Source organism: Anopheles merus, chromosome 2R (genome assembly GCF_017562075.2).
Source record: "Anopheles merus strain MAF chromosome 2R, AmerM5.1, whole genome shotgun sequence".
Classification (NCBI taxonomy): Eukaryota; Metazoa; Arthropoda; class Insecta; order Diptera; family Culicidae; genus Anopheles; species Anopheles merus.
The window spans coordinates 12,526,786-12,554,250 of record NC_054082.1 but is presented as its reverse complement, the minus strand read 5'-3'; the positions used below and the strand labels follow the sequence as shown (position 1 = coordinate 12,554,250).

The window sequence follows — 27,465 nt, the reverse complement described above, 5'->3', positions numbered from 1 at the left end:
CTGCCAACGGACGGCAAACAGCTCCCAAACACCCGGGACCTGGGAACCAATCGTACCTGCTTTCTGTCACTCATCGAAAGTTGTACCTCCCTGAGATATGGAAGAGAGAGAGAGAGAGAGAGAGAGAGAGAGAGAAGAAAAACAAGTCAACCGTCCGACCAAATCGACCGATAAGTGTTGCGAACCGTCCACATGCTTTTCCTCCTCATTTCCTCACGCCGCCTGTATGTGTATGTGTGTGTTGCGTGTGTTTGCGCGAAATGAAACATTCCAAAGCAACGACCGTTGTGAGGAAGTGTGTAAAGATTGGCACCGCGTCGTAAACAAGGGAAGGAATTCCTCCACTCATAATGAAAGGTATGCTGTATTTAGTCGCTTGAGCAAGCGCTCGAAATGGCTTTTAGGACGGTTGAAGTGTCGTTGCGGTACATTTTAACTGGCGCAAAAATGTTTTAATTTTGTTTCATTTATGAGGTTATTCCCCATTTTATAACATAATAGTTTCATGCGAAAACCGCGTTTTTGGATACTAAAATAATAAATTTACATGAAAGTTAGCATACATTGAGGCGACTTGTTGCTTAACGCAAAGGATCCTTTTACTAACATCCTTGACAACTTTAACCTAAATGTATGCAATCCGCAGGACATACTCGAGCAGGACGCTACCAAGGCGTGGGATTTTGAAGGGAAAATTCATGACAGCGTTTTCTACGGTCTGTATACAAAAAAGCTGCCTTAAAATGCTTTTAAAAACGCGTAGCATGCACATTGCTTAACGTTCTCCACACGGAGGAACGCATTATTTCATGACTGCATGACTGATTTGTTACAGTTAGGTAAGATCCAACACTTTTTTTATCCTAATGCTCGAATTTGTCACATATTTCGGGCCCCTAAATGTGTCTCGGCGTCTAAAGTGAGCAGCGAGCAAAAAAAAACCCGAAAACGACCCCATAAAGCGTTTACCCTGAGGGTAGTATTAGCAGCAGCAGCAGCAGCACAACCAAACATTCAAATGCACAACCGAAAACCGATTCATCGCACTCCAGGGCAAGCTTGCGACAAACTGGAACAGCACATACGTGAGGATAGTTTCATTTTCTTTCGCCTTGTGCTTCCTTGCACTAAAGCCAGCCGAAAAGAGCGAACCATCTAGACCACCTGGTGCCGGCGGGTGACCTGGGCTGGCAGTATCGTTGTTTGCTGAATGAGTTTTAGTTACAAAAAAAAAAACAGTGTACGAGAAATTAAACAAAAAACGAGACCCATTGGCGGCATTCAATAGCCTAAAGCGCACATGTGTAACCGGGGCGCTTTGTGAAATGGTTGGCGAAATTCAGGCTAGCCGCTAACCAACGACAAACAACACATTGCGCTGTGTTTGGGGAGAAGCTTCCCTCACCACCTCTTCTAAATGAGCCAAAAAATTAACTTTCTGCAAATTATTTTCCTGTCCCGACCGATGCGTTGCGGAATCGGGCGACCGTCAAACGGCACGCACGCTACGTGCGTAATACACATTTCCCTCCAGGCTAGGTGGCCCAGAGGGCCTGATCATTTCATTCACCAGTCCAGTCCGGCCGGTGGCAAAAGAGAAGAGCGGGAGAAGAGAAAGAACTCATACCGTAAAGCTTCCTGTTACCGGCGCACGAGCGGCGCGGGAGTGGCTGTGGAACTCACCCTTCTCCCTTCGGAGCCTTCGGGCCATCGTTTCCGATCGATTCCGGTTCAGGTATGAATGCAGGTACATTGTGGCCCCCGTTCGCGTGATGCAATCCACACGTGTGGTCGATCCAATCGAAAGGGTGCGCAATGAAAGTGTATCCTTTGTTTGGTTGCAAGGGTGTGGCTGATGATTTGTTTTTTACAATATCATGCATTGATTTAAGTGATGCAAGAACGGCACTAGCAGGCGAATCAGAATGATGCAGCACCGTCTTTGCGCTCCTTTTAACCCTTGCCTCATCAAACTTTGGCCGTTCAATTGAGGCATTCAACATGAGCAACTCAAGGCAACCGTCTAAACGAAGCATTCACTGCTTGCTTAAGCCGACGCACATGAACCGATTATCTTAACTAATGACATTCCTTTCCCTTGCCACCATCAGCACCGACTCATACAAGAAGCTTTTACCGGTCGGCTTGCCCACCGTAATTGAATGAACAACACGCGCAATACTACGCTGACGAACAACGGGCTAATGATGATCGAGTTTCAATTGAACGTGCACAGGCAATGCAAACGGTCAGTGGCGACAAAAGAAAACCGTGGCTCACAACGACTCGTGGCTCTCGACCCGGTTTGGCTCCTTGTTTTCCCCGGGCCGAGGGAAATGCAACAACACGTGCCGGTTGGTGTGCTGCTGTGTGGCACGCTTAATTGAATCATTCCACCGGAAGGCAAACCGCTTCCGTGATGCTGCTCCCATCCTGCCCAGGTGCTGCTGGTCGGTTAATATGTGTGTGTGTGTGTATGTGTGAATTGCATGCAATCACGATATTGGTTACAATGCATAAAGCGGGAGCACTTTAAATCGTGTCTTTTCCATGGAGAGGTTAAGCCCACTGAGCTTGCTACAATTCAGGGTAGAGAAGACAAATAAGTAAATCGACCCGTGAAACAACTTTACAAATCACTTCATTGCATGAACTCACCAGTTGCGCAACCTGTAGAAGCATCCAAACCCCTCGTAGCTGTTTGTTTTCAATCCCTTCAAAGACACACTGCCATCGCCCACACAATCGCGGCCACGCGTTTTGCTGGAAAGGACCAGCGAAAACCGGCCCCCCTTTCCAACTTTCTTTACATTCAGCTGGTGATCGGGGTACTACAGCGCTGGTTGTCATTGTGCTTGCAGGGTTGCCACTACGGAGCGCCAAAAATGTTGTCATCTGTTGCTAATCAGGGATCAAGATCCATCTCACACACGCATCGTTTGTGTGCACGATCCGACGACATGCGTGATGATTATCGTACGTTTTATGGCCTATTTTGCTTTTTGAACGTTGTTGCGTAATGCTGTCCCCGTCTCCAAACGGTACGCCTCCATTGTTTGGATTGCAAAACCAGAAACAAAACATGAAATTTTGCCAACGACTCAATTTCTTCTACTGTGCCGGCAGATTTGTGAAGAAGCATCTGCACATTTCAATGGCCATGTATTTATCGATAGTAATAACAATGAAGCAAACGGGCCTACAGCACTATCATCTAGCTAACCTTACTTTTGCTCACCGCTGCTACCAGTTGCTGCCGGATTGCGAGGGCGAACCACCAGTTCCTGTCGCTCCAGCAGCCCGCGTAACTCGTCCAAACTTTTGTCCTGCTTCCATTCGATTACGAAGCGTACGGCAGCATCCACAAACTCCTGCACCCGCAGGCGGTTTGCCACAGCAATCATCACACAAAACTGACGAAAGTTGGTGAAATACTCCTTGTCAAATGGGGCGCCGGTATCACCGCTGCCCGTGTTCCGATCCATGTTCTGCTCCTGGTTGTTGGGAATCTCCGCCTCTTCGCTGGCGTCGATGGTTCCGCTTCCCTCCGGTTCGGCCGTTCCCTCGCACCGTTCCAGCCACTGAAGAATGTTGCGCAAAGAGTTTTCGTCCGCTTCCGGAACGTTTATGATGGTACCGGCTTCCGAGGATGCTTCCTCCGTCAGCTCCTCCAGCTTCTTTTCCAGCACGGATGATTTCTTCAGCAGGTGTCGCTTGGCGGTGATTATTTTACCGTCCTTCGTCTTCAGCTTGATGGTTTCCATTGTGCAGCGAATAAAGAACAATGTTACGCTTAGAAAATGTTACTTTTTCTACGTTTTTTTCAAATGTTTAATTTCACTCCAACGGAAGAGAAACACAATCTGTCAAGAGAAGCAGAGAAAAGTCAACGAAAAAAGTAAAGGTTCACAACTACCCCCCAAGGTGTGTGTGTGTTGCGTTCGCAAGGGTGGCAACGGTTTTTTAACGAAGCGTTTGAATGTGTTCGCGAACAAACTTGACGAAAGTCGCGCGTACCTTTGCGGGCGGCCGCCATTCACCTTGGCCGCTTGACGATGACAGCTTGCACAGTTCACGGTGCATGCAGCAAGATGCTCGTTTATTTACAAATACAGCAAACAGCGTCGAACGAGCAGATTGAGTGAAAGCTGGTGTGCTGAATTGCACTGAAAAATCTGCTCGGGAAAAGAATTTTCAGTCGCTAAACATGATTAAAAGGTGTAGAACGTTTAGCTGAAGCAGTGTACGAGGCTGGTACCGTGTCGGTGGGTATTATTTCTGTCAAGTGTTTTCAGATTCCGTCAATGGTTTTGCGCCAATGATTTGTGATTATGGATTCGTTGCGCTACAGCTCTCAAGTGTGTTGTTTTTTTGTTGTTTCATAATAATGTTCTTAAAAATTGTGCTAGTTCAGAAATTAGTGTAGAATTGTGGAGATAAATTATGAGTGGAAATGTATACTGCTTTACTTTGGTGTGGTGCACTGTGGAACGATGGTACGGTATCATAAAAAACAAACAGAGGAAATCAAAAATTTGTAAGCACATTCTTTAAAGGTAAACCAGAACATTGAAATTTGAACAGAATTTAGCAGCAATTTGTGGGTGAAGTGGCTTAAATGTTCATTAGTTTTGTAGTGTAGTACAAACCATAGCTTATGAACTCGTAACAGCTTATTTGATCTATGTTCTTAAAAGAGCAAAATCTTTTTTTCTCACAAAAGACAAAAGACGATCGAGAGTGAAGTGATCGATGAACGTTAAATGTTAGCAAAAGCTGCTGTAAGAATGTAAATGTTCCGTTGGTATAATTTAATTATTAATAGAGAATGAATATAGCATACAAGCGTTGGGTGTTTTTGTCGTAAAATACACCAGAACATTAATGTCTGCATTTTAAACATAATCACAGTCACTACTAATGGCTGTTTGAGCATCAAACACACTAGTATTCAAAGCTCAAGGGTCAAATGCAACCACCAAGAGCCTTCAATATGGCATAAACTGTTAAAGTTAATTTTTAAATATTTCTTTATCAGACCATATAATTGGTTTATTTTAGTTAGGCAGAACGGTATCAGCCGTATTGCTTGATCGACTTTGCATTGTTTGCTAGGCCTAAGCGAACGGTTGGATGTCATGGCACATATTGTGTTAAAAAAACTGTTGAACAAAAAATACACTAAATGCCACATAAACCAAAATGATTCCCTTTTATCCAATTTTTGTTTATCCACGCTGTATTATAATTAACTAAATATTCAAAATTCTTATTAATATTTTGCATTATTTCTTATGATCTACTGGTATATTGAGTATACACAGGGCATAGGGACGAATGGGAAGCAATTTGTAAATATCAAAAGGCTACTTCTCATCAGGATGCTTCCAAAGGTCGCAAAAATGTTAAAAATAATTAATAATTAACATTACATTCTAGAAAGAAAACTTACACACAATAACAATAATGACAAGAATCCAAAAATATAGACGAATTGAAATGATTGAGGGTAAACAAAAGTTATATAAACAATATACACACATATTTGTAACATTTGTTTATAGAGCTAAACCATGAGAATGATGGAAAATGAATTGAAGGTAAAAAAGGCAAATTAAATTAATTAAAGTTAACTGATATTCCAAAAAAAAGGAACATTCCATAGCTGTTATATAAAAAAAGCACAAAAAAAAAATCCAAATTCACAAACGATATGCAAAATGTTCATCACCCCCCAAATAAATGTGGGGCCACTTGCCGAACACTGGCTAGATTACACGAGCGACTGCGACTGTATTGGGGAGCTGGCACTCGCGAACGGCACGAGAAGTCCAACTGGACGGTCGGTCGAGAAACAACCGCGAGTCTTCGTTGCGCGCACATCGCGGATTGTGGTGCTCTCTCGCGAAAATTCGTGATGTGATGGTCGACGGTTTCGTGCAGCAGCAGCAGCAGCAGAAGCAGGAGCAGACAGCCAAGTGTATCTAGGTGGTCATGGTTTTGCGCGTTCCCTGGCCAAGTTAATCAAGGGTAGGCAGCGGAAATTTCGCAGCGGAGCCTGCACGCGTTGTTCGTGTGAGAGTGTTTGCCCGTGTGCAGAGCCCTGCATTTTGTGGAGCAGAAAACGGTGGGATGGGAAGGCAGAGGGACCAATAACCACCACCCAGCAGAAGCAGCAGTCCAGCAGAAGGTCCGGACCCAGAATCGCAAAAGAAAAGGTTGAACAGTAGTGTCACCGAAACGCCCTTTGCATCGTCCATTTTTTCGTCCCCATTCTGGATGGCTGGGTTGAGCAAAAAAGGGCCATCCAAGTGTGCTTGCTCTAGTGCACAACCCCTACTGGGGAGCGGGGGATAATTTTGATCCAGTCGTATGTGGGGTGGAGGGATTGAGGTGGAAAAAAGTGTGTGTGCCTCGTCTAGTCGTCGTTTTTCCCCGGGATACAAGTGTGCGTTCGTGCGTGCGTGAGTGAAAATGTCTAGCCCTGAAAAAATGGTTGCATTTGGAACAGCAAAACAGGGAGGGACAGCAAGAGCAGTAGTGTAGTGCTAATTTTTCCTTCGGGGCGAAAATTTCGTGCAGCTTTTCATCCACCATACACACACACACGCGCGCAGGCTGGGAGCTGTGTGCGTGCGTGTCGCAGAAACGGGGCAGGTGCGTACGTACGTTCGTACGCATGTGTTTGTTGTAAAAAAAAAACAGGCAATGGGGAGCGCGAGCTATCTCTACGCGCGCGTGTGTGTGCACGTGCGCTAGCGTGTGTGTGGGGTTTGCAAGGTGACAGAAACACACGTCCAACACACACACACACACGCGCACACATATATACACACGCACATCAAGTTGTTGGGAAGCAAAATGGTTCTGCAGGATCCGGAGCATCGAGCGGAAGAAAAGGCTATCCAACTCCCCCACCCTATCGGACCAAAATGGGGGGTTGATGGTATATGGGTAGGGGTGGAAAAAAAGTCGAAAACCCCCAACCGTCCTCCGGATGTGTGTTTGTGTGACCTGTGCGTACGTGTGTGCGCGCTTTTCTGTCCCAGCGTGTGTGTGTGTGTGTGTGTGCAGTGAAACGACGATTTTTCATCGTTTTCCTTGTGGGGCAAAAGCTTCAAGCACGGCTAGCTGCGCGAGGAAAACGTTCCGTGCCAAGGCCTGCTGTGCACGTTCATTGGGTGTGCGCGTGCCGTGCGTGTGTATGCGTGTGTGTGTGCAAAGCGAGTGAGGTCCTAGCTAAGACGGGTAAAATAGAGCTCCCAAAGAATGTTAGTGTGTGTGTTTGTGTGTGGCAATGTTTCCAAAAACGGTTTCACAGGGAAGAGACATGCCTCCGTATAGCTTTTGGGGAATAGAATTTTCCACCGATTTTCCACGATCGAATGGAAAAAAAGGAAGAAAAGCAGTCACGGGGGAGAGTGGGAAGGGTTGGTTGGAGAGTAACACAACAGTGGCTGTGTGTGCGTGCGTCGTGTGTGCTCTGCGCGCGCGTGTGCGAGAGAACAACCTCGACACTTGCCTACGTACGTACGTGTGTGTGTGTGTGCGTCTGTTTCTGTGTGTTAGTGGCCACTAATGAGCGCAAGGCAACAGAACACCACTGAGTATAACGGTGTGTACTATACACCACTTACGGGCACCGAGAATATAGGGCCCACTTCTCGTAACACACACACGCAGGCACACACACACACTCAACAGTGGGCTTTTCCGCGCGCTCCTGCGGACATGCGTTTTTCTTGCTCGCTCCCTGAACCGCTGCTGCTGGACTCAGCTTCATCTTCATTCCCAGTTCATCGTCATGCAATAAATGGGGCGACGAAAGTGTCGTTGCTGTTGTTCGATTGCTGCTTCTTTTACCCCTTCTCCCTCCTTATCAGCAGGTGGGCAATGCTAGAAGGCAGGCAAAGGCACATTTTAGTAGCTAATCAAAACATTTCACTATTAGCCCAAAGCACCCCTTTTCCCATTGTGCAGCAAGAAATGTGGCTACCGCTTGGAATGGTCTTCCAGCCAAGAACACAAGCACTGTACAGTGTGTGTGTGTGTGAGTGTGTGTGCGTAATGCCAAACGTCTATCAACAACAGAACCGTGCGCTTGTCTCTGCTTTAGCGCACAAGGGGAGGGTGAGCACACCCCCGTTCATCTCTACGAGGACAATCAGCTCTATTGTGTGTTAATAATCATGGTTTTGTTGCCGCTGGCAAGTGTACCACTCAGTTCAAGGCTGCAACAATTTGTGTGCTTTTTTCGGGTTGTTCCAAAAGTCAACATCCCTAACCTAATTGTGTCCATGCACAATCGTCGTGGACCCCTATCCTGTTTTTTTTTACAAAGGCACATTGTACACAGGTCATTCCCGGTTTTGGGAAGATCATAGAGCGCCACCATTTTCTTAGCAACCAGCTTCCTTCAAGGGCTGGCTGTGTGATTTTTCCCAGCCTCCTGGGTAGGCAGCTTGTCCGGTTTGCTGCAGCCACCCAAACCAACCTAAACACCGCGCTGCAGAGAGGGAGACGCTCCTGGGTAATATGACACTTGTCACGAAAAAAAATCCCTACACACTACACACTGGCCTGCCTAATTAGACCTACTACTGCTGAGCCTATTCAATACGAAGGGAAGGTGTAAAGGAGGGAAGACAGAAGGTCGGAGGGATTGTAATGTCATGTACTGTTCGTAGTAGACAAGTGGCGTTGGCATTAGCAACAACACGCCAGATCGAGCGTTGGCTAGAAATGACTGTGCTTGTACGTGTGTGCGAGCCCGTGTCCGTGTATGTGTGTGTGTGTGTATCATTCGGTCTAATGTGTGCAAAAAGCGGTGCACAGAAGTGTGGGCCACACTTGTGCACACCGTTAGTGTTCATTAGGAATTGCAATCCCTCCTTCCCTTGTTCCTTTGGGTCGTGCAAGATACGAGGATGTGTCACGGCCACAAGGATCGTTATTGTGCCAAGTGGTTTGGAGTCGGTGGAGTGAAAGTGAAGACGTTGTGTGTGTGTGTTTGTGAGTGTGTCTCTTGGTCGCTGGGTATTGCTGGTTCATATATATATATGCCCAAAAGTGTTCAGTGTCAAGTCTGACCAAAGGGGGCGGGCGGCGAATTTAATGAGCCTCCCATTCCCGTGCGTGTGTTTTTGTGTGCGTGCCTGTATGTGTGGAAGGAAAATGTGTAATGGTTGGCTTTTCTCTTCTTCCCTCTCCCCCCCATGCAGAATCCCGCCGAGGTCGGCAGTGTTGTGTTTATTTTTTAGCTCGAAAGTTCGGTGCAACGGTGACTGCTGACTTGCTAATTACTTCCACGCAGAGGTGTCATTGGGGAAGGCCGCGATTGGGAAAAGTTGATTTCTGTTTTCCCTTTTCCCCATCAACCCGAGCAAGTGAATTCACACCAAAGTGCAAGTGCTCTGTCGCTCTCTTTCTCTCTCTCTCTCTGTTGTGTGCGCGTGTATGTTTGTATGTGTGTTGTGCTGGCAGGGTTAGTGTGAGGCAGCAGTAACTTCTTCCCACCCGTCCAGTGCCGCCTCAACATCGGGCCACACGTACACACAGACCGTCACCTACTCCCAGTGACAGCGGTAGCGGAGGAGCGACAGCAGAGGAGGAAACAAGGGCCATTCGTTGTTCAAAAAAAAATCTAAACACGACGAACGGGTCATTATCCTTCCACTTGCAAGCGAAACCGTGCACACTTGTCTCTCTACCCCGCCAGGCTGCTCGTTCCAAACATCCCCCACCCATCAGTTGGTAACGTGGAAAGTGAAGTGATCATATAGGGCAGCACCACCACCAATCCAATCCCATACACCCAATTCCCCCACGGCACCCAGAACGTCCTTCCAGAGTCACCGGAAGCACCATCCCAGGAATACCGGGAGACGAGTGGGGACGCGTGTACGAGTGTGAGAGATAAGGAGGTAGGAACACGCACAGCAGAAGGAGTGCAGACACGACAGGACGACAAACAGAGAGAGAAAGAGAGGAGAGAACTAGGCCATTCATCATGTTTACGGGTACGCTGCGGTTGAAAGTCTGCGAGGCGATCGGGCTGCGGCCGACGGACTTTCAGACACGGCACACGATGACATTTGGCCGGCTCGGTGATCAGCTCATCGATCCGTACGTGTCGATAGATGTCGACGAGAAGTTCATTGGTAAGTAAAATGTGATTTTTATATGGATGTGTTACGATGAGGAAAATCTTTTTGTTCTTTTTGGGGTTTTTTTTTTGTCATGACGTGTATATGTATTTATATGTCCGTACTGGAATGAGATTCGATCGCACGTACTGTGTTGTCTGTGGCCACGTACTTAGGCACGGCTCCATGCAGCTAATCAGTCGGGATGCGTTAAAACTCCAATAAGATTGCTCATTACAAAGCAAAATAATTCGAATTGGGTGTTTTTTTCAATCATTTAATCATTGAAAAGCACAAAAATATCTACTTCTACCCGTCCAAAGAACGATCGAGCAAATTTTGCTTCCGCGCTGCAATAATTAAACCCATGTGATGATGAGTTGGAGAGGAGGGGGGGGGGGGGTGGTGTAGGTGTCCTACAACAAAACGCTCTTGAATTTATTTATTTCTGTTTCCCAACGAGAGCGCGAGCTGAGGGGGGGGGGGGAGGGGAAAGGGCGCCAGTTTGACATTTCGGTTGCGAGAGCAGTGTGCGGGAACCGTGCGCGCGGAATTGGAAATGAAAATGGCTGCCCGCGGTCCCCGTTTGGAGCGCCAGTCAATGCTTGGGGAGCGCGAACGAAACCGTAGCAACAAAAAAACACTCTCTCTGCCCCCCCACACACACACGCGCGCGCGTACAGTTTGGTCGGAAAATGGGAAAGCAACCACACGGCTGCTTTCCCGTACTTCACCGCCGTCGTTTGTGCACGGCCGTAGCAAATATGGTGGCAAACGCGTTGGACGAGCGCGGCAGAAGAGCACAGAGAGAGAGAGAGAGAGAGAGAGAGAGAGAGAGAGAGAGAGAGAGCACGTTCTTGCTCTGGTGTTCCGACAGGTCAGGGTTTTCCCGACGGCGAGGAAAAGCTAGCGCGCGAGACACGATTCACCTTGTACGTGTGTGTGTGTGTGTGTGTGTGTGCGATCCCGCTTGGTCAAGCTTCTTGTGTTGTCAACCCGAAGGTGGAGGAATTTCGTGACGAAACGATGAGTCGTTTCGTGTTGCGAGAATGCACATTACCACCAAGGCGAGTTTTGCTCGTGTGGTGCGAAAATTAGGGTTTTGTTTTTTTTATTGTGTGTGAATTAAAAACACTCTTGATAACTAATATATACAAAAGAGAGAGGGTTTTTTTGGGTCATTTTAAATACCTCAACATGTGGACATTCCGATAGCTGCTCTTCTGCTGTTCCATTCAGTTCTCGATTTTCCTCGAAGCTCCGAGTGGTTGGAAAAACATTCACATCCAGTGAGAGTGAGAGAACAAGGCGAAAGAGCGAGCGATAAAACGTGAGAGATTGCCGTGCTGCTGGTGTGCGTGCAACCGTTGTTTGCCTCATGGCGGAGGGAAAATAAAGTGTCCAGTTTTGATAAGATTTCCCATCCTTACTGGTGCGGACTTGTGTGGTTGTAGCGCAATTTTATAGAAAATAATCTTTCACGACCTTTCAAAAACCTTTCTCTTTCGTCAACCCGCTGCTACATGTTTCATCCCTTTTCACCGTCGCTCAATGGCACATTTGATCGTACCCCTCCATCTCTCACCCCCACCAGTTTTCCACCCCCCCAAATGTTCCCCGGTTTTCTCCCATGGCAAGCCTTTGCTGCCGCCCGATGCCGACATTACGGGCATAAAGATTCTCTCGCTCTCGCGCGCGCACCGTCTTAAAGAATCGAGCACCGAGTGTGTGCCACCTTCAGCGGCGGATGCTTCTTCCTTCGGCATTCCTGTGCGCACACGAAATGATGGTGCCCCTCCGCTACCACCCCCAACAGTGTGTGTGTGTGTTTTTTTTTTGCTTCCTTTCATCTTTTGCACTTTGAACCAGCACACACACACGCAGGCACGAAGCTGTGCGTTGATTCGAAACGTTCGCCTACCATGTTGTGTATGTGTGTGTGTTTTTTTTTTAATTTGAATCTTTCTCGTCTTCTTCTTGCCCTTCCCCATAGCACCCAGTTTTCCCTCAGTAGCTCGTGTGTGTGTGTGTCTCTGTCGTTTTCTTCGTGTTTCGGCAATGTTCCCTTTTGCAACACCCCGGCGCACTACCGAACCGCTTAAGCGCGGTGTGTTCTGTCTCGTGCACAGAACCTCCCCTCGCCTCTTCACCTCCTCTTTCCCTCCTCTCCACTACTTCCCGCTCACTGCTCAGGCGGATGGGTTCGTTTTCATTTCGGCGGAAATGCATACGCGCGTTTCGAGTTTTCTTTACCGATGAACAACCCCCCCCCCACGGCTGGCTTTTCCTGCGTCTCTGTGTGCGTGTGTGTGGGGGGGGGGGGTTCCAATGGGGTCTCGGGGGGGGGGGGGAGATAGATTTTAGGGTGGTTTCGCAAGACGCAAGACCCACTCTGTGCCGCCGTCCCTTCCCAAGGTCACTATCACAAAGTGGGAAAGGTTGATGAAAATAGTTTTTCCGATGGGTCGGTCGGTCGGTCGGTCGGTCGTGTGTTGCGTATGATGTGGTGGCCGCCGGTAGCAAGCGAAGCAGATATGCTTTCCAGAACGATCACCAACGTTCTGCAAGGGGCGGGGTGCAGCAGTACGGGTTTTGATGAAGATGATGGGTTTGGGAAATCGTTACGGAACCAATACGGATCGCTCTAGCTGATCTTTGTTGCTTTCTTCATGTTTTTTTAACGGTTTTATATAGTAAGAGTAGAACCATATCGTGCTTCGATCGATGTGTTGCTGTTCTTTTTTCCTGCAAGTGTTATTTGCTGCCACTGCTGCTTACTCCACTACCAATGTGTTCACTGCAAATGCCTTCGCAATTAGGAACCACGCTACACCCGAGCTACACACCTAAACAAAGATCGACCTCGCGCACCACAAACAAACAGCCCTTTCTCTCCTCTCTCTCTCTTACTCCGCTACGTTCGATTATGAACTGCATAATCATTTATCGGCAGAGTGCAACCGTGTGAACGCAAGCGCGAGCCTACAGCCGATGCTAATGGATTTGCCAATCGATCGGATTGCAAGCAACTGGCGGGGTGGATGGGGGTCGATCGAGCCAGCGGTGTAATGACTCAACAGTACCACGAGCCCGATGTACCGTTACAACTAAGCCTGTGCGAGGGGCCTAAACAAGGGACTTGCTAATGGCTGTGCGAGCACAATTGATTTTACGCGCGTATTTACTATTTACTCGATAGTGTGTCAGCATTAGTATTAGTATCGCATTAAAAAAAATGCTTGTAATGAATTGCAAAGAATTTTTGTAAATACATTTTGATAGCACCATTCCACCCCAGGGGCCACGGAACGTTCGCTATTTCGCGACGGAACTGGTCTCCCACTGTCCTTCAACCGCCAACAGAGCGCATCTCATTATCTTATCAACGATTTGCCTGCCCTTGCATGATGATGATGCTGTTACAGCAGTAGCCATAAAACCACACACACTTACACCCCACACAAACGAAATGGATGAGAGCGGGTGGAGGGCGAGAAAAGAGAGAGAGAGAGAGACACAAACATACGGCACTACGATAAACGGTGCTGCGATATCTTATATTACCGTCCAGGGAACCAGTATTAAATCCTCGCGTATGCCTCGCTGTTTGTAAAAAGGGGCCCCAGTGTATAAACCCCGAATAACCGTAGAACACACTTCACAACCAAGGTCTTTGTGTGCTGTGTGCGGGGTTCCAAAACATTTCACAACAATATATTCTGTCGCAATGCCATGCACACACACACACACACGTGCGCGCGCGAGGGACAACAACGATGGGCAGTGGGAGAACATGCAGTTTTGATGTTGTTGTTTTTTTTATTATTATTTCAAAAACACACACACACACCAAACCATCACCCGTGGGCCAATGATGAGCTCAATTAAACCCGATTTATTATGTAAAGTAGGTCAATGAAAGCAGCCAGAAGAAAGCATTGCGCGGTGGTAAGCACGAAGCGCGAGGAAGGGTTCCGTGGTTTTGTTTTTTCCCTTTTTTCGATCCGTAACGTGTCGCTCAGATTCGCGGACACTGGGTGGGAGCAAAGTGGAATCTGGAACGAAATATGTCCTAGCCTCTTAGTGTGTGAGATCTGCCTGAAGATGATCATCACCTTCGCAAATCGTTTTGTGTCACAACAATGGTCCATGTTGAATTGATACGAGGGCGAGATGCGATTTTAAGAACTATTTCGCCCCGTTTGTGGAAATTAAAAACACACTTATATTCCAGAGTTTTTCAAACTACTTTTTATTGTAAACATTGGGTGTAAACCGTGTGCAAGAAGTTCTACCACATCATTCGGATGTTTCATTATCATCATACATGGTTTTCCGAATCAATTTTCAATGTCAACAACTTTTCTCATTGCTTGCGAGATATTTATCAACAGACGCAGCAGATGCAAATATTGCAAATGCATCACAATAAAATTTCAATTCTTCCACGTGATTTTCAACACATCTTAAGCTGGAATGAGATTGACAGTTCTTTGTAATGTGTTGAATTGATCATGAGGAAGAATTGAAATTTTATTGTGGTGCATTTGCAACATTTGACAGCTGTTGAAAAACATCTTGGAGGCGGTGAATAATGATGTGCACGTTGGAAATTGGCTTAGAAAACCCTCTAATACAGGGGTTTCTAGGTCAGTTTCGAATGTAATCGTTATTATGCACCGCGTGCAAGATGTTAATCCACATTAATCTTATATTTCATTTCCATCATTATAATTTTTATTTTCTTCAGCATGATTTTCAACACGTTTCTCCTCAAACTGGATTGAGTTTGACAGTTCTTTGTGATGTGTTGAAAACCATGTGTAAAAACTGAAGTTTGCTCATAAAGCAAATACACCATTTGACAGCTGTTGAAAAACATCTTGTATGCGCTGAATAATTATATGCACATTCGAAAGTGACATGGAAAACCCTATAATAAATTTTCTTCAACATGATTTTCAACACTTCAACGGTCCACAGGTGATGAGATTCGGCTTCAAATCCCAGTGAAAAACAACGATAGCAACAGACCTTTGAAGTGTTGAAAATCATATTTAAGAAATTAAAACTTATGATGATGGAAATGAAATATCTGAGTGGTGTGGAAACACATTTTGCACGCCGGAAAAAGCATTGTTTTACATTCGATAATGATCTGGAATGAATCCTGTAACGCTTCGTGTGTTGTGATCATCAAAAAGTTACAGTCATTCTAACAGAGCTGATGCTGTTATAATCCATCATGATGAAAAACAGAAGTGGGTTGATGATCACATGATCATACTTCGTTCCTCTTTGCCAACACTGTGCTGTGACAGTGTGCTGTGATTGGGCCTGGACGACAATCCGCCTAACACACACCCATGCACACTAGTAGCTTCCTCGCACTGCTTCTCTTCCTCTCTCCCTCTCCCTCTCTCCCTCTATGTGCTAATTTAAAGTGAATCATCTTGGCAAGGCGCGTAATTAGATGTAAACCATCCGCATCCCGCGCGCAACAGTCTTTATGGAGGATGCATTCGCTCTCTTTCTCTCTCTCTCTCTCTCTCTCTCTCTCTCTCTCTCTCACACACACTCGCTTTCCTATCTCTCCCACGCTTTTCCCTCATCCATCCTCACTGAGTGGCGTGCCCGGGTTTCGTGGAAAATTGCACTTTGCTGCAAAACAGCCGAAACACTTTGATGTTACGCTTTCAGTGACGAACGGGTTATTGGGGGGTTCCACTTTACCCCTGCGTGAATGACACGTGATTTTTACGTCTCACGCGCTTAGCTATGCGCGCCCCAGTTTGCACTACCGTTGTGTGTGTGTGTATGGAGGAGGTGGTTTGTATTCCCGTTCCACGGAACTCGTTAAATGTGAGTGATTTATTTTGGGCTGCGTTAATTAGCACGCTGTGGGGACAAGTTTTGGCTCAATTAAGGATAGTGAGTAATGGTTGGAGAGTGGTTCTGCAATTGCAACCTTCATACTAAATAGTTCTTTTTTGGTCATGATCGTGTCAGTCAGCGGTAGTAGAAACATGGAAACTAATTGTATTTTTATGTCCTTTTTGTCCCCTCCTCCAGATCGGTCCACCACAAAGCCACGTACCTTCGATCCGGTGTGGAACGAGAGCTTCATACACGAGGTGGAGAACGCGAACGTGCTCGGGATGACAATCTTCCACGAAGGGCCGATCACGGACGTGTTCGTGGCTAACACGACAATAGCGTTCGATGATCTGGTCACCCGCAACGAGTCGGAGCAGCAGGATTTTTGGGTAAGGAAACACACAAAAACAAAAAAAAAACAACCGTCTCGATCTGTTCAGCTTTATTAACAATCTCTCTTTCACTCTCTCTCTTCGAAATTCGCAGGTCGATCTCGAACCGCAGGGCCGGCTGCACGTGAAGATCGATCTCCGATGGACGCAGGACGCCAACAATGTAGCCTCGCAGAACTCGTGCCGCCGGGCAGTCGTCAAGGATCAGCCATTTTTAAATCGCCGCCGCGGTGCAATGAGAAGGCGTGTTCATCAGGTCAGTTCGGTGGGAACATCGGTCGGTCCCTTCCTGCGGCCTGTCCGCACCTACCCTTGCGGGCAGTTTTCCCCCCTGCGCGCCATTCAATGTGGGGTTGGGCAATGCCCTTTGCATTTATCACTTGATGGGAACGAATGACGTCGTCTAGTAGCCTGTGTTGCCTGTTGAGAATGGTGGTTGTTGCTGTCATTGTAGCTAAGTAGCAGCTCCTACACAAACCAATGTAGCAGTAGCTACAAAAACATGTAATCAATGCTATTTGAAACGGCTGCCATGAGGGGACAAACTCAAACTCGGCGTTTTCTGAGCAGGAGAGTGTGTGTGTGTGTGTGTGTGTGTGTGTGTGTGTGTGTGTGTGTGTGTGTGTGTGTGTGTGTGTGTGTGTGTGTGTGTGTGTGTGTGTGTGATGCGCTTCTGCCACAAATTGAAAAGGGGAGGGGAGGGTGCGGCCTGTATGCTACTATCACCCACCGTCGGTCGGTCGGTCGCAGCATGGATGGCAGTGGTGATGGGTCGGAACAAGCATCATATCCCGCGTTTAGTGCAGTGAACGCGCGCGCGGGTGTGTGGGTTTGCGCTTCGAATTGAATTGATGAATGCGCTTCGAATCTGAACGGCCGGACGGAGGACGACACGACGTAGGACTATTGTTTTCAGTCGGCCGCAGAATATAACGACGACAGTGTGCAGTGTGGTTCTCGCTCGCTGGGACTTGGGCAAGGTTATTTTGGAATTGATTGAACAAGGTGCGCTCGTGCAAGAATAGTTCAGCAGATAAGCGCGGTAAATAGCGTATATGTGTGTGTGTGTGCGTGTGTGTGTGGTTTTGATGCAACAAGTTAAAGGATAAACCATCAACGAGCTTGGAGGCAGGTAAAATGTATCATCTGCAAGGAAGGATTTTTACCCACACAGCCAACGATAATGCGCCTCCATCGTGTTCTGCATGAAGCACCATGCGTCTCCATGCGCCTGAAAGAACTTTGTCTAATTTCATCATTTTCATCATTTTTCAACTGTGAAACGATTGCCTACTCGGGACCCAATAGCAAACAATGTTTGTACGGGAAACACTGCTGACATAAATGGTATGGATCTTTCTGGAGCTGCACTTTGGACAGTGACGACACATGATTGATACTATTTTTGCAAAAGCCAACGATATGTAATGCGGGCAAATGAGGGACTGGTAAGATGTTGCAGCGCGCGAATGATTTGTACGGAAGCCCGAACACCTTGCCCGCTCACCTGCAGCAACCAGTTTGATGATGATGATGATGATGATGATGAAGGAGGAAACATCTGATCTTCCGCCCACTTCATAGCCAGCTCACTACCTACACGGCTCAGGCATGATCGATGGAAAGCAATCGACGCACTGTTTCTCTGTGTTTGTATATGTGTGTGTGTGCATTTTCTATGTGTAATCGAGAAGGAATTCTCATTTACTCTGCCATCGTGTTGTTCCCGTTTCCTTGTTTTTTTTTTTTGCATTTGTTTTGCCTCTCGTTTGCTCGGTTTTGCAAGCAATTGGGTCATCTAAAATAAGCCTGTATCCGCATCAAAATGATTCACCATTGATGTATGTGTGTGTGTCTGGTTGTGTGGAGGCAGCTTAAACCTTGATTGATGGCGAGCAAACCATGGATAGAAATTTCCAAAGCAAGCAAACAGCAGCAACAACAACGATACCAATACACATTGCAGCTAACTATCGTCCCCCGAGTGTGCAGCAAAACACAAACAGCGTTTGTTTCCGTGCTGTGTTGCGATCGCGATGATCGAGTTGTTATTTCCTGGTGGTGCGGTTTTTTTTTACCCAAACATTTCCCAATCCCCAATTAAAACGGGTTCCACCTTAAAGGGATCGGTAACTGATCGTGTTGTTTTTTTCTTCCTCCCATCTATTTCTAGGTTAATGGTCACAAGTTTATGGCCACATTCCTGCGCCAACCGACATTCTGTTCCCACTGTCGCGAATTCATATGGTAATGTATCTACAATGGTGATGGGCTTTGTTTTGCAAATTTGGTTTTAGGTTTCGGTTTTTGGTTGTTCATTTTTATTTCGTTCGCCTTATTTTACGGGTTCGGTAGAGAATGTGAGGTGTTGATTATTGGGGTTTGCGTTTAACTACTTTTCACAATCACAACTAAATACCGGCATAACCCAGGGACTATCAACTAGCGTGTATTAACGTGTTTTGTTTAATGTAAGGATTAATACATGCAAATACTAACTTCCATAATGAAGGACACTATTAAGGGTGAGAACACTGCTAACAGGAAAGCTTTCACAAGGATAACAATTATACCTGTTACCTAAATGATTAATACTGGTTTCATTTTTATGTTTGTTAAACCACTTAATTTATACTAACCGTGTTGTCTGCCTTGGTTGCGGTATGAGTTTTGTTTTTTAAACCAAAAATCAAACATTCTAACACATTTTGCTGTCATTTTCATTTGGGCAATTTTGCCCTATCGACCCACGTAATACGGGCCTGCCCAAGTACCAATTGTTCCAACACATTCAGCGACGAAGCTCTTCCGTCCCTCGACCTCGTGCAGAAAAGTTGTAACCCCGTTTTGTGTGTCGCACATTTTCTTCTCTCTCTCTCTCTCTCTTTTTCCGGATACTCTCGTACAGGGGATTAGGCAAACAGGGCTATCAGTGTCAAGGTAAGCAGATGCGCATTCCACTCCAGCCGTTTCGCCGTCGCTTTCGGAGGAAGCGAACAGAAAGCTGGAATTTAAAAACAAACACACACAACAAAAGCGACAAGAAAGAGAGATGGTTGTGATGTGTGCTTTTATTTTTGTTACGTTTTCAATTACTACCTCTCCTCGTTCACTTTCATTCGTATTTTGCTGTGTTTGGGTTTGGTTTTGCTGTTTGCTGTCTAACAAATCGTTTATTTGGTCGCTTAATGTTTCTCTTTGCAAATGTCACCTGTTTTATCTTCCTTTCTTTCTGTTCTTTGCCAAATTTGTTCTTTATGGCAAATACTGCCTTTCTGCACTAATGTTTTCTTTTGTTAGTAGCACTCACACATTAATTTCGATGTGTCTTTTTTTTTGCTTTCCTAAGTGAAACACACTTTTGCCTTCGTTTGTTTTCATTTCTTCGTCTGTTCACCCTTAACACCAGCATCCTTGAGCATTCCGATCGGACTTTTTTTCTGTTGTTGTTTTCCTTCTCCGATAGTACACTTTCGACGTTTAAACATTTTTTCGCATGCTGTTTGGGTTTTGTTCTGTCCTTGTTCTTTCTTTTGTATTATTAACCGTGTGCGCATTGTCGGGGTCAAAACCATGGTCTTGGGCATTCGACTATTCTTCAATGCACTCTGCTATGCATTAATTCATACTATTACTACTACTACTACTACTACTACTATCCTACCTATGCATCTCTCTGTCTCTCATTTGCACTTTCTCGGGAGACGTGCGATCGCGATGGTTTTTGTTTGCATTTTTTGCCCTTTCGTTCGCACGCTGTTGTTTCTATCGTTCTGTTGCTGTTCTTCGCCTTCTGCCAACTGTCCAACGGTCTCTCTTTCTATGCTGCAGCGATCATCCGCTCGAAATGAGGATAATATCCGTTTTTCCGGTAGCTTAACGGAGCGTACGATCGTTCGATCAACACGATCTGGTGCCACACCCGCAACACTACTAACCCTTACCGCTCCATTTCAGTGTGCACGTGCGTCGTCCACAAGCGGTGCCATAGTTCGGTCGTAACCAAATGTCCAAAGAAAAAGGATGAGGTAAAGGTGAAGTTTTAACAATGCCGTTTAGCGTTTTGAAACGCCATAGTAACACATGATTCTGTCTCTGTCACTCGTTTAGCAAACCAAACCGACACCAACGGAGGCAGCCCAGCGGTTCAATGTAAATATGCCACATAGGTTTTCAGTGCACTCGTTCAAGCGGCTGACGTTCTGTGATCACTGCGGGTCGCTGCTGTACGGCATCATCAGGCAGGGGCTGAAGTGCGAGGTGTGCAGCATGAACATCCACCGGCGCTGCGAGGGCAACGTGGCGAACAACTGCGGCATCAACACCAAGCAGCTGGCGGAGCTGCTGAACGAGATGGGTATCACCATGGATAAAACACCACCCCGTAGATCTAAGGTAAGCGAGGTGCGGTGCTTGATGAAGCAAATGTTCCTGCTAACGCTCACTCATTTCTCCTTCATCTTCAACCAGTACTCTAACCAAACGACTAGTGATAACCTATCGATGTCGGAGCGCTCGGACGATACGAGCTCGCTGGACACGCTCTCGACCAAGAGCGGTGCGGAGGGCGAGCTGGGTGCCCACGGCGGCGGCGGCGGTGGCGGTGGACGGGGCGGAGCCGGCCACTCGTCCAAGGCGGGCGGGCCGACCATGGGCATGCTGGTGAACCTCGGCACCGACGACGACGGCAATGCGCGGCCGATGCCGGGCAAGGTGTTCCTGAACGACTTCAACTTCATCAAGGTGCTGGGCAAGGGCTCGTTCGGCAAGGTGATGCTGGCGGAGAAGAAGGGCACGGACGAGGTGTACGCGATCAAGGTGCTGAAGAAGGACGTGATCCTGCAGGACGACGACGTGGACTGCACGATGACGGAGAAACGCATACTGGCGCTGGCCGCCAAGCATCCGTTCCTGACCGCGCTGCACTCGTGCTTCCAGACGCCCGACCGGCTGTTCTTCGTGATGGAGTACGTGAACGGGGGCGATCTGATGTTCCAGATCCAGCGGGCCCGCAAGTTCGACGAGCCGCGGGCCGCCTTCTACGCGGCGGAGGTCACGCTCGCGCTGCAGTTCCTGCACCGGAACGGCGTCATCTATCGCGATCTGAAGCTGGACAACATACTGCTCGACGCGGAGGGCCACTGCAAGCTGGCCGACTTTGGCATGTGCAAGGTGGGTGGGGCGGGTGGCGGGCTGCCACGGGTACGGGGACGCTTGTTAACACGCCACTTTACTAACACGCAACAACACCCCGCTTTTGCAGGAGGGCATCACCGGGGACAACCTCACGTCGACGTTCTGCGGCACGCCCGACTACATCGCGCCCGAGATACTGCAGGAGCTCGATTACGGCCCGTCGGTCGACTGGTGGGCGCTCGGCGTGCTGATGTACGAAATGATGGCCGGCCAGCCCCCGTTCGAGGCGGACAACGAGGACGACCTGTTCGAGGCGATCCTGCGCGATGACGTGCTGTACCCGGTGTGGCTTTCCCGCGAGGCAGTCTCGATTCTGAAAGGTAGGTGTCGGGAAAGAGGAAACCATGTAAAATGTAACTGGAAGCGTTCATATTAGTTGTGGGAGCTTGCAATCGGACCTACCCGATTCCAATTCCATGTTCGGATTGAATTCCGGAGCCAATTTCGATGCTGGAATTGATTCCGATTCCGGAGCCGATTCTGGAATTGAATCTGGAGACAATACAGAAGACCACTCCGGATCCGATCCCGGAATCGGAATCCGTTCCAGCATCGGAATCGACCTAAAAATCACAATTTGCTTCGGAAACGGAATCAGAATTGACACCAGAATTGGAATTAGCTTCGGAATGAGGATTAGTCGTTGAATTGAAACAAGAAGTTTCAAAAGCGAAATCAGTCCGGGAACCTGCATGAGAAATGATCGTTTAAAAGTAAATTTGGATTCTTTGCGGCTATCAATGTGTAGCATCATTGGACCCAAACGCCTATTCTTATGGAGCTGCCGAAGCCAACTCCGATTCTGAAGCCGAATTCGATTCCGGAACTGATTTCGATTCCGGAACCTATTCTGATTCTGGGGCCGACTCCAATTCCGAAGGCAACTCCAATTCCGGAGCCGAACATGGAACTAATTCCGAATCCGACTCCAATTCCGGAACCGATTCCTATTCCGGAGCCGACTCCAATTCGGGACCGGATTTCGGAATCAATTCTTGAAACTGATCCCAATCCTAATATCCGGAATTAATTCCAGCAAACTTCCGAACTAGCCGAAATTGATTCCGACGAAAACTTCATTTTGCCCATCACTAGTTCCTATTGTTCATATCTTGTGTGTGTATGTTCTTTTACTTTCCCGCCCTGCACGGCCTACAGGATTTATGACCAAAAATGCGGCCAAGCGGTTAGGCTGCACCGATGGGGAAAACCAGATCCGCAGCCATCCCTTCTTCAAGGATATGGACTGGGAGGCGCTGGAGCAGCGCAAAGTTCGACCACCATTCCGGCCACGAGTGGTACCGAAAGCTTACCCCCTGTGGGAACCTGTTAGAACATCATTAACAGTTTTCGTTTTTCTCTTACAGCGAAGTGCGCGCGATGCACTCAACTTCGACACCGAGTTCACCAAGGAGGATCCCGTGCTGACGCCGGTACCGAACGATATCATCCGATGCATCAATCAGGACGAGTTTGCCGGCTTTTCCTTCACCAATCCCGAGTTTGGGCCGGAAAGGAAAATCGTTTGCTAAAGTAGTGGCGGCGCTGGCCCGCTCGTTGGAACGATCTCTCGTATGTGTTTATCTTTGGAAAGTGTGTGTGTGTTGTGTGTGCGCGCGTGCGTGCGTGCGTGTACGGAAACGAGATGGAAAGCAGTACTGGAAACTACTACTACTATTACTACTACTGTTACTACTACTACACACAGCATCGCAGAACGCACCTCCACCTGGCTCGTCACACCCCCCCTTGCATTGGGCCGCTGCATGAGGTTTTTGACTGACCGCCCCAGCCAGCACACGCATTACACGCACGGCGGTTCGTTTCTGCAGGTCCATCGATCCACACCAACGGCAGTGCCTCTCCGTTAGTTGGTTGTTATCGTGTCGGCAAAATGGGAGACAAAATGGTTTGCTTTGGATGTATGTGGTGATGTGCACACACACACACACACACACACACATTCGCACCATTAGCGCATCTTCCGTGTATAGTTAAGAAGATTTACCTTTCGTTGTTCACGCTGCAGTTCTGGGTTTTTAAAGTGCAAAACAACACTGAAACATCCACTCCGGGGAGTTTGGATGATGATGGTGCATCATCAGGCACAGGAAAATACGTCCAAAATGAAAGGAACATAGAGAGCAAGAGAGAGAGAGATAGAGAAATGGAGATGGAGGCAATGTAAAAGCAGATTCTTGAAAGAAGTAAAACGCGTGTACCTCGGCAGTGGTTACTATCATCCGTCGTGTGGAGTGGTGGATTTAACGTTTAAGATTGTTAGCGAACCAAGAATATGTAAGTGATGTGTAAGGGTCGGTGGAGTGTTAGCCAGGACAGGTCAGATATGATATATCATTCTATACGTGTTTTAAATTAGTATTATTATTAACATCTTCCCGTTGTGGTTAGGTTGATGTGTTAGTGAATTTACGGTGGCATCGCATTCGGCAGTCAAATGTGAAATGTGCAAAAAGGGAGAGAGACAGCGCACGACAGCGCGGCAGCGGGAGGAACGTTCTAAACGGCACACTTTCGGCGCATGTGTGTTACGTGTAGCCACGCGGTCACGGTCAGGCAGCTGTTCGATTCTAACCAGCACAGCATGGTGAAAATGTTTTACTTCCCTAACAGGCATTAACAAGCGTTACGTTAGCGATCAATACCAACAGTTAAGCTTGATGTTAATTCTATCGTTTTGTTTTTGTTATTATTGTACGATAATGCTATACAATCTCTGTCTCTGAGTTTGATGGTACTGCTGCGACTGCAGCTAGTACACCAGTGCCACTACGTAATGCAATCTCATTGGAATTGGTACACTACGTGCTATCGTTAAAGCGATTGGGCGCATTATTGGTAGGTGTTTTCTCTTTGTGTTCCAGTCTAGCAACACATGTATCAGTTGTTTTGTTGTTATGTTAGCGCGCAACGTGCTTTTGTTTGCACGAGTACGGTTTTGTTAGCCCCGTGTTTGGGGAATATGCAAGCGCAAAACATGGAAGGGTACGTTTTGTTTTCTGAATTAAAAGTGTTTTGCATCGCCGCAAACGAAAACGAACCAAACTGGCTGACTGGTTGTGTGTGGCCTGCGGCAATGCACCACGTTTTGGGGTTTGAAAATTTTCGCCTGAGATTCGCATTTACTCTATCCTTGTAGCAGGGGTTCACACAAGCCGTGTGTCCGTATTATGAAGCGATATTTAGTTTGCTGTGGGGTAGCGGATGTGTATAGACGCACCGCTATTCGAATGCTAGTCATTATTAGCCCGTGCTACGTAAGCAAAAATCATCCCCACAAGTGCTATAGACAAACTCCTTATTTAAATTGCGTTTATTCCGTAAGTCGTTACTCTGCTAAGGCAACGTGCTGGTGCGTCAATCAATTACTCGTTCTAGATGGTTTTTATCGTTACTACTCGTGGTTTTTATTAGTGTGTGTAACATACCGCTACCAAAGATAACCGGAAGGCGTTTGCCAGCAAGGCAAAACCCATAGTCTCCATCGCGGTGGTGCCCGATAATTGCAACTGTGCTTTAATTTGTATCGCGAACGCAAGAGGAAACTAATGTTCCCAAATCAAAAACCTAAACAAAAATGAAAACTCACTCACAGATGTCCATGCTCCCTGCGAGCTTTCGCTGCGGGTGGGGTTGTGCGTTCATGCGCTCGAAGCAAACAATAAAGAAAGGAGCCAATCTCTTAGTTAACGTTATACTCCTTCGTTTTTCTGTTCAAACCTGCGGGACGGAGGCGCGTGGTGCGTGGAGGCGGAGGTGGTGGTGTTAGGGAGTGGTTTGTGGGTTCGTGCTGGAATGACCCTTGCCATAGGTTAGCTAATTGTTAGTACACTAGAGAAAGGATATACGTGTTATAACTGTGCAAATCAGGTTGCAAAGTGTTTGCTGTAAAACGTGCAGTATTCGGTTTTTCTTCTTCTTTTAAACCAACAACAAAAAAAAACATAGCACAACTTATTTATAGTAATCTTAATGTGTAATGGATTGATGTTGACTAGTGAGAGAATGTTTATTGTAGACAAGCGCGGGGAGGGGGGGGGGGGAAACAAGCAGTTGGCGTACAAAACCAAAGGCTTTGTTGCATATAGCTTGGACCGACCCCCATGACCCCGACGGTGTGTGTGTGTGTGGCTAAGGAGACAGGCTGTTTTTACACAGGCAGGATGGTGATGATGGGTGAGGGGATAGAAGGAGAACAAAAACGGATTCATTTGCTTTAGCCCAGCGTTAACCTTTCTTCCAAACAAAACAAACCATAAAGCACAGCAACAAAAGTAAAACAAACTTGTGGCATATCTCTTTATGTTTTTAATTATAACCACAAATGAGAACAAGTGTAACATACATTAGTAAGGCGTCATATACACACACACGCGCGCGCGCGCAAGCATAAATAACGTATAGAATGTCCTTTGCGTTTTGTTACAATTGTGTCAATCAAATGTGTAAACAAACAAACAACCGCAACAAAACAAAAACAAACCAAACAAAGTATGTAGTGATGGGCTTCTTCGCCCGTGGCACTCAATAGGGCAATATGTTTGTATTTAGTTGTTACTATCGGTTAAACGTGTTTCGTCGTTTCGTGGTACGTTTTATTGTGATTGTCACATGTGTGTAGTACAGCGACGTCTGGGTGTTGGGAGTTGTCGGAAAGAGAGAGAGAGAGAGAGAGAGAGAGAGAGAGAGAGAGAGAGAGAGAAAGAGCGCGCAAGCAAAGGTAAAGCGCATAACGCAAAACAATACAAACACAATGTAATCGTACTACTAGCTCTCACTGCAGTTGCAAATAGAAAGAGAAGATAAAATGGAGAAGAACTGCGCGGAGGCTTTGAGCTTTGTTATACGGGTGAGTGAGTGTGTGTGTGCCGGTGTGCGTTAGACATCGGGGCAGAGAGTTGTCCGAACAAGTAAATAGATCTGTATGTACTATAGTATGTCGGGAAGGGATCGTTTCTGTATTGCTTTTTTACAGATACACATACATACACACATACACACACTTCCACATATATTTGTTCAGTCCTTTCTTACTGATGCAAGTGATAGCGAAGGGGGGAAAAAGCCGTACTCATGAACGGGTCATGAGAATGAGTCACAAACCAAACCCTCAAGCACTTGAGATAGGCAAAGTTCGGCAAATGTTATAAGTAAAGTAAAAGATGCAAAAAAATCCGTCTGATAATATTAAAAGAAAACACACACACATCCACGATAGGAGATTTATAAAGCAAACAAACAAACACTCACACACACACACACAAACTAGGAGCATTAATGTAAAGCACCTGAGGACATCAACAGATAGGGAGGGCTCGATGGAGCGCGGGAAAACACTAGATGGAGCGAGCGTGTAGTGTATGCTTTGCTGGACAAAATGAAAACAACATACACTAAAAAGCAAATAGCATCGTACGGCATCATCCGTACGCAGTTGTGCGTGCATGCTTGAGTGGTTGAGTATTTAGTGAAATATTGTAGCATTTTTTTGGCAACAAACAAAATATAGCTCCCCGCGCGACGGAAATGCCAACGACACTTAACGTCTTCATTATGCTCGTTGTGTTTATTTTTGTTTTTTCTATGCTATTCTCCTTTTTTTCTTAAACAGAGTGAAGTGCTGTAAAAAAATTAACCTTCGCTTGAACTCAGCCACATGTTTGATTGTCGATTCGGCGAAAAGCAGTATGGGCAATTGTAGATTTCTCATGTTAGATTTCTGTAACACTGTGTATCCTTTTTATTCCCGAATGGAACGCGCGCGCTCTCTCTCTCTCTCTCTCTCTCACACACACACACTGCAGTGTAACAAAGGATTGTAGAATTAATGTTGG

General features: G+C 46.8%; 1 protein-coding gene across 10 annotated transcripts; it reads left to right on the top strand.

Annotated features, from left to right (window-relative positions):
- The first annotated feature begins 4,122 nt into the window (after positions 1-4,122).
- LOC121603463 (protein kinase C) lies at positions 4,123-26,345 on the top strand. 10 transcript variants are annotated; one of them, XM_041932202.1, is made up of 12 exons: positions 5,823-6,030; positions 9,222-10,160; positions 16,218-16,411; positions 16,509-16,670; positions 18,588-18,661; positions 19,323-19,354; positions 20,372-20,442; positions 20,525-20,809; positions 20,885-21,586; positions 21,678-21,930; positions 22,769-22,908; positions 22,978-26,345. In XM_041932202.1, the coding sequence occupies exons 2-12, from the start codon at positions 10,010-10,012 to the stop codon at positions 23,140-23,142; spliced, it is 2,229 nt and encodes a 742-aa protein (XP_041788136.1). In that variant the 5' UTR covers positions 5,823-6,030; positions 9,222-10,009; the 3' UTR covers positions 23,143-26,345. The 10 variants fall into 10 exon arrangements, with proteins under 10 accessions (XP_041788127.1, XP_041788136.1, XP_041788133.1 ...); XM_041932199.1 differs by having other exon boundaries at positions 20,372-20,448; XM_041932198.1 differs by having other exon boundaries at positions 22,769-26,345.
- The last annotated feature ends 1,120 nt before the right edge of the window (positions 26,346-27,465 follow it).

What these genes read in the sequence shown, in the direction of transcription:
- LOC121603463 (XM_041932193.1), top strand. Translation starts at nt 10,010, where the DNA reads ATGTTTACGGGTACGCTGCGGTTGAAAGTCTGCGAGGCGATCGGGCTG. An exon ending in CGGAGCAGCAGGATTTTTGG is followed by an intron (nt 16,412 to 16,508) that starts GTAAGGAAACAC and finishes CGAAATTCGCAG; the next exon opens with GTCGATCTCGAACCGCAGGG. An exon ending in CACTGTCGCGAATTCATATG is followed by an intron (nt 18,662 to 19,322) that starts GTAATGTATCTA and finishes ACTCTCGTACAG; the next exon opens with GGGATTAGGCAAACAGGGCT.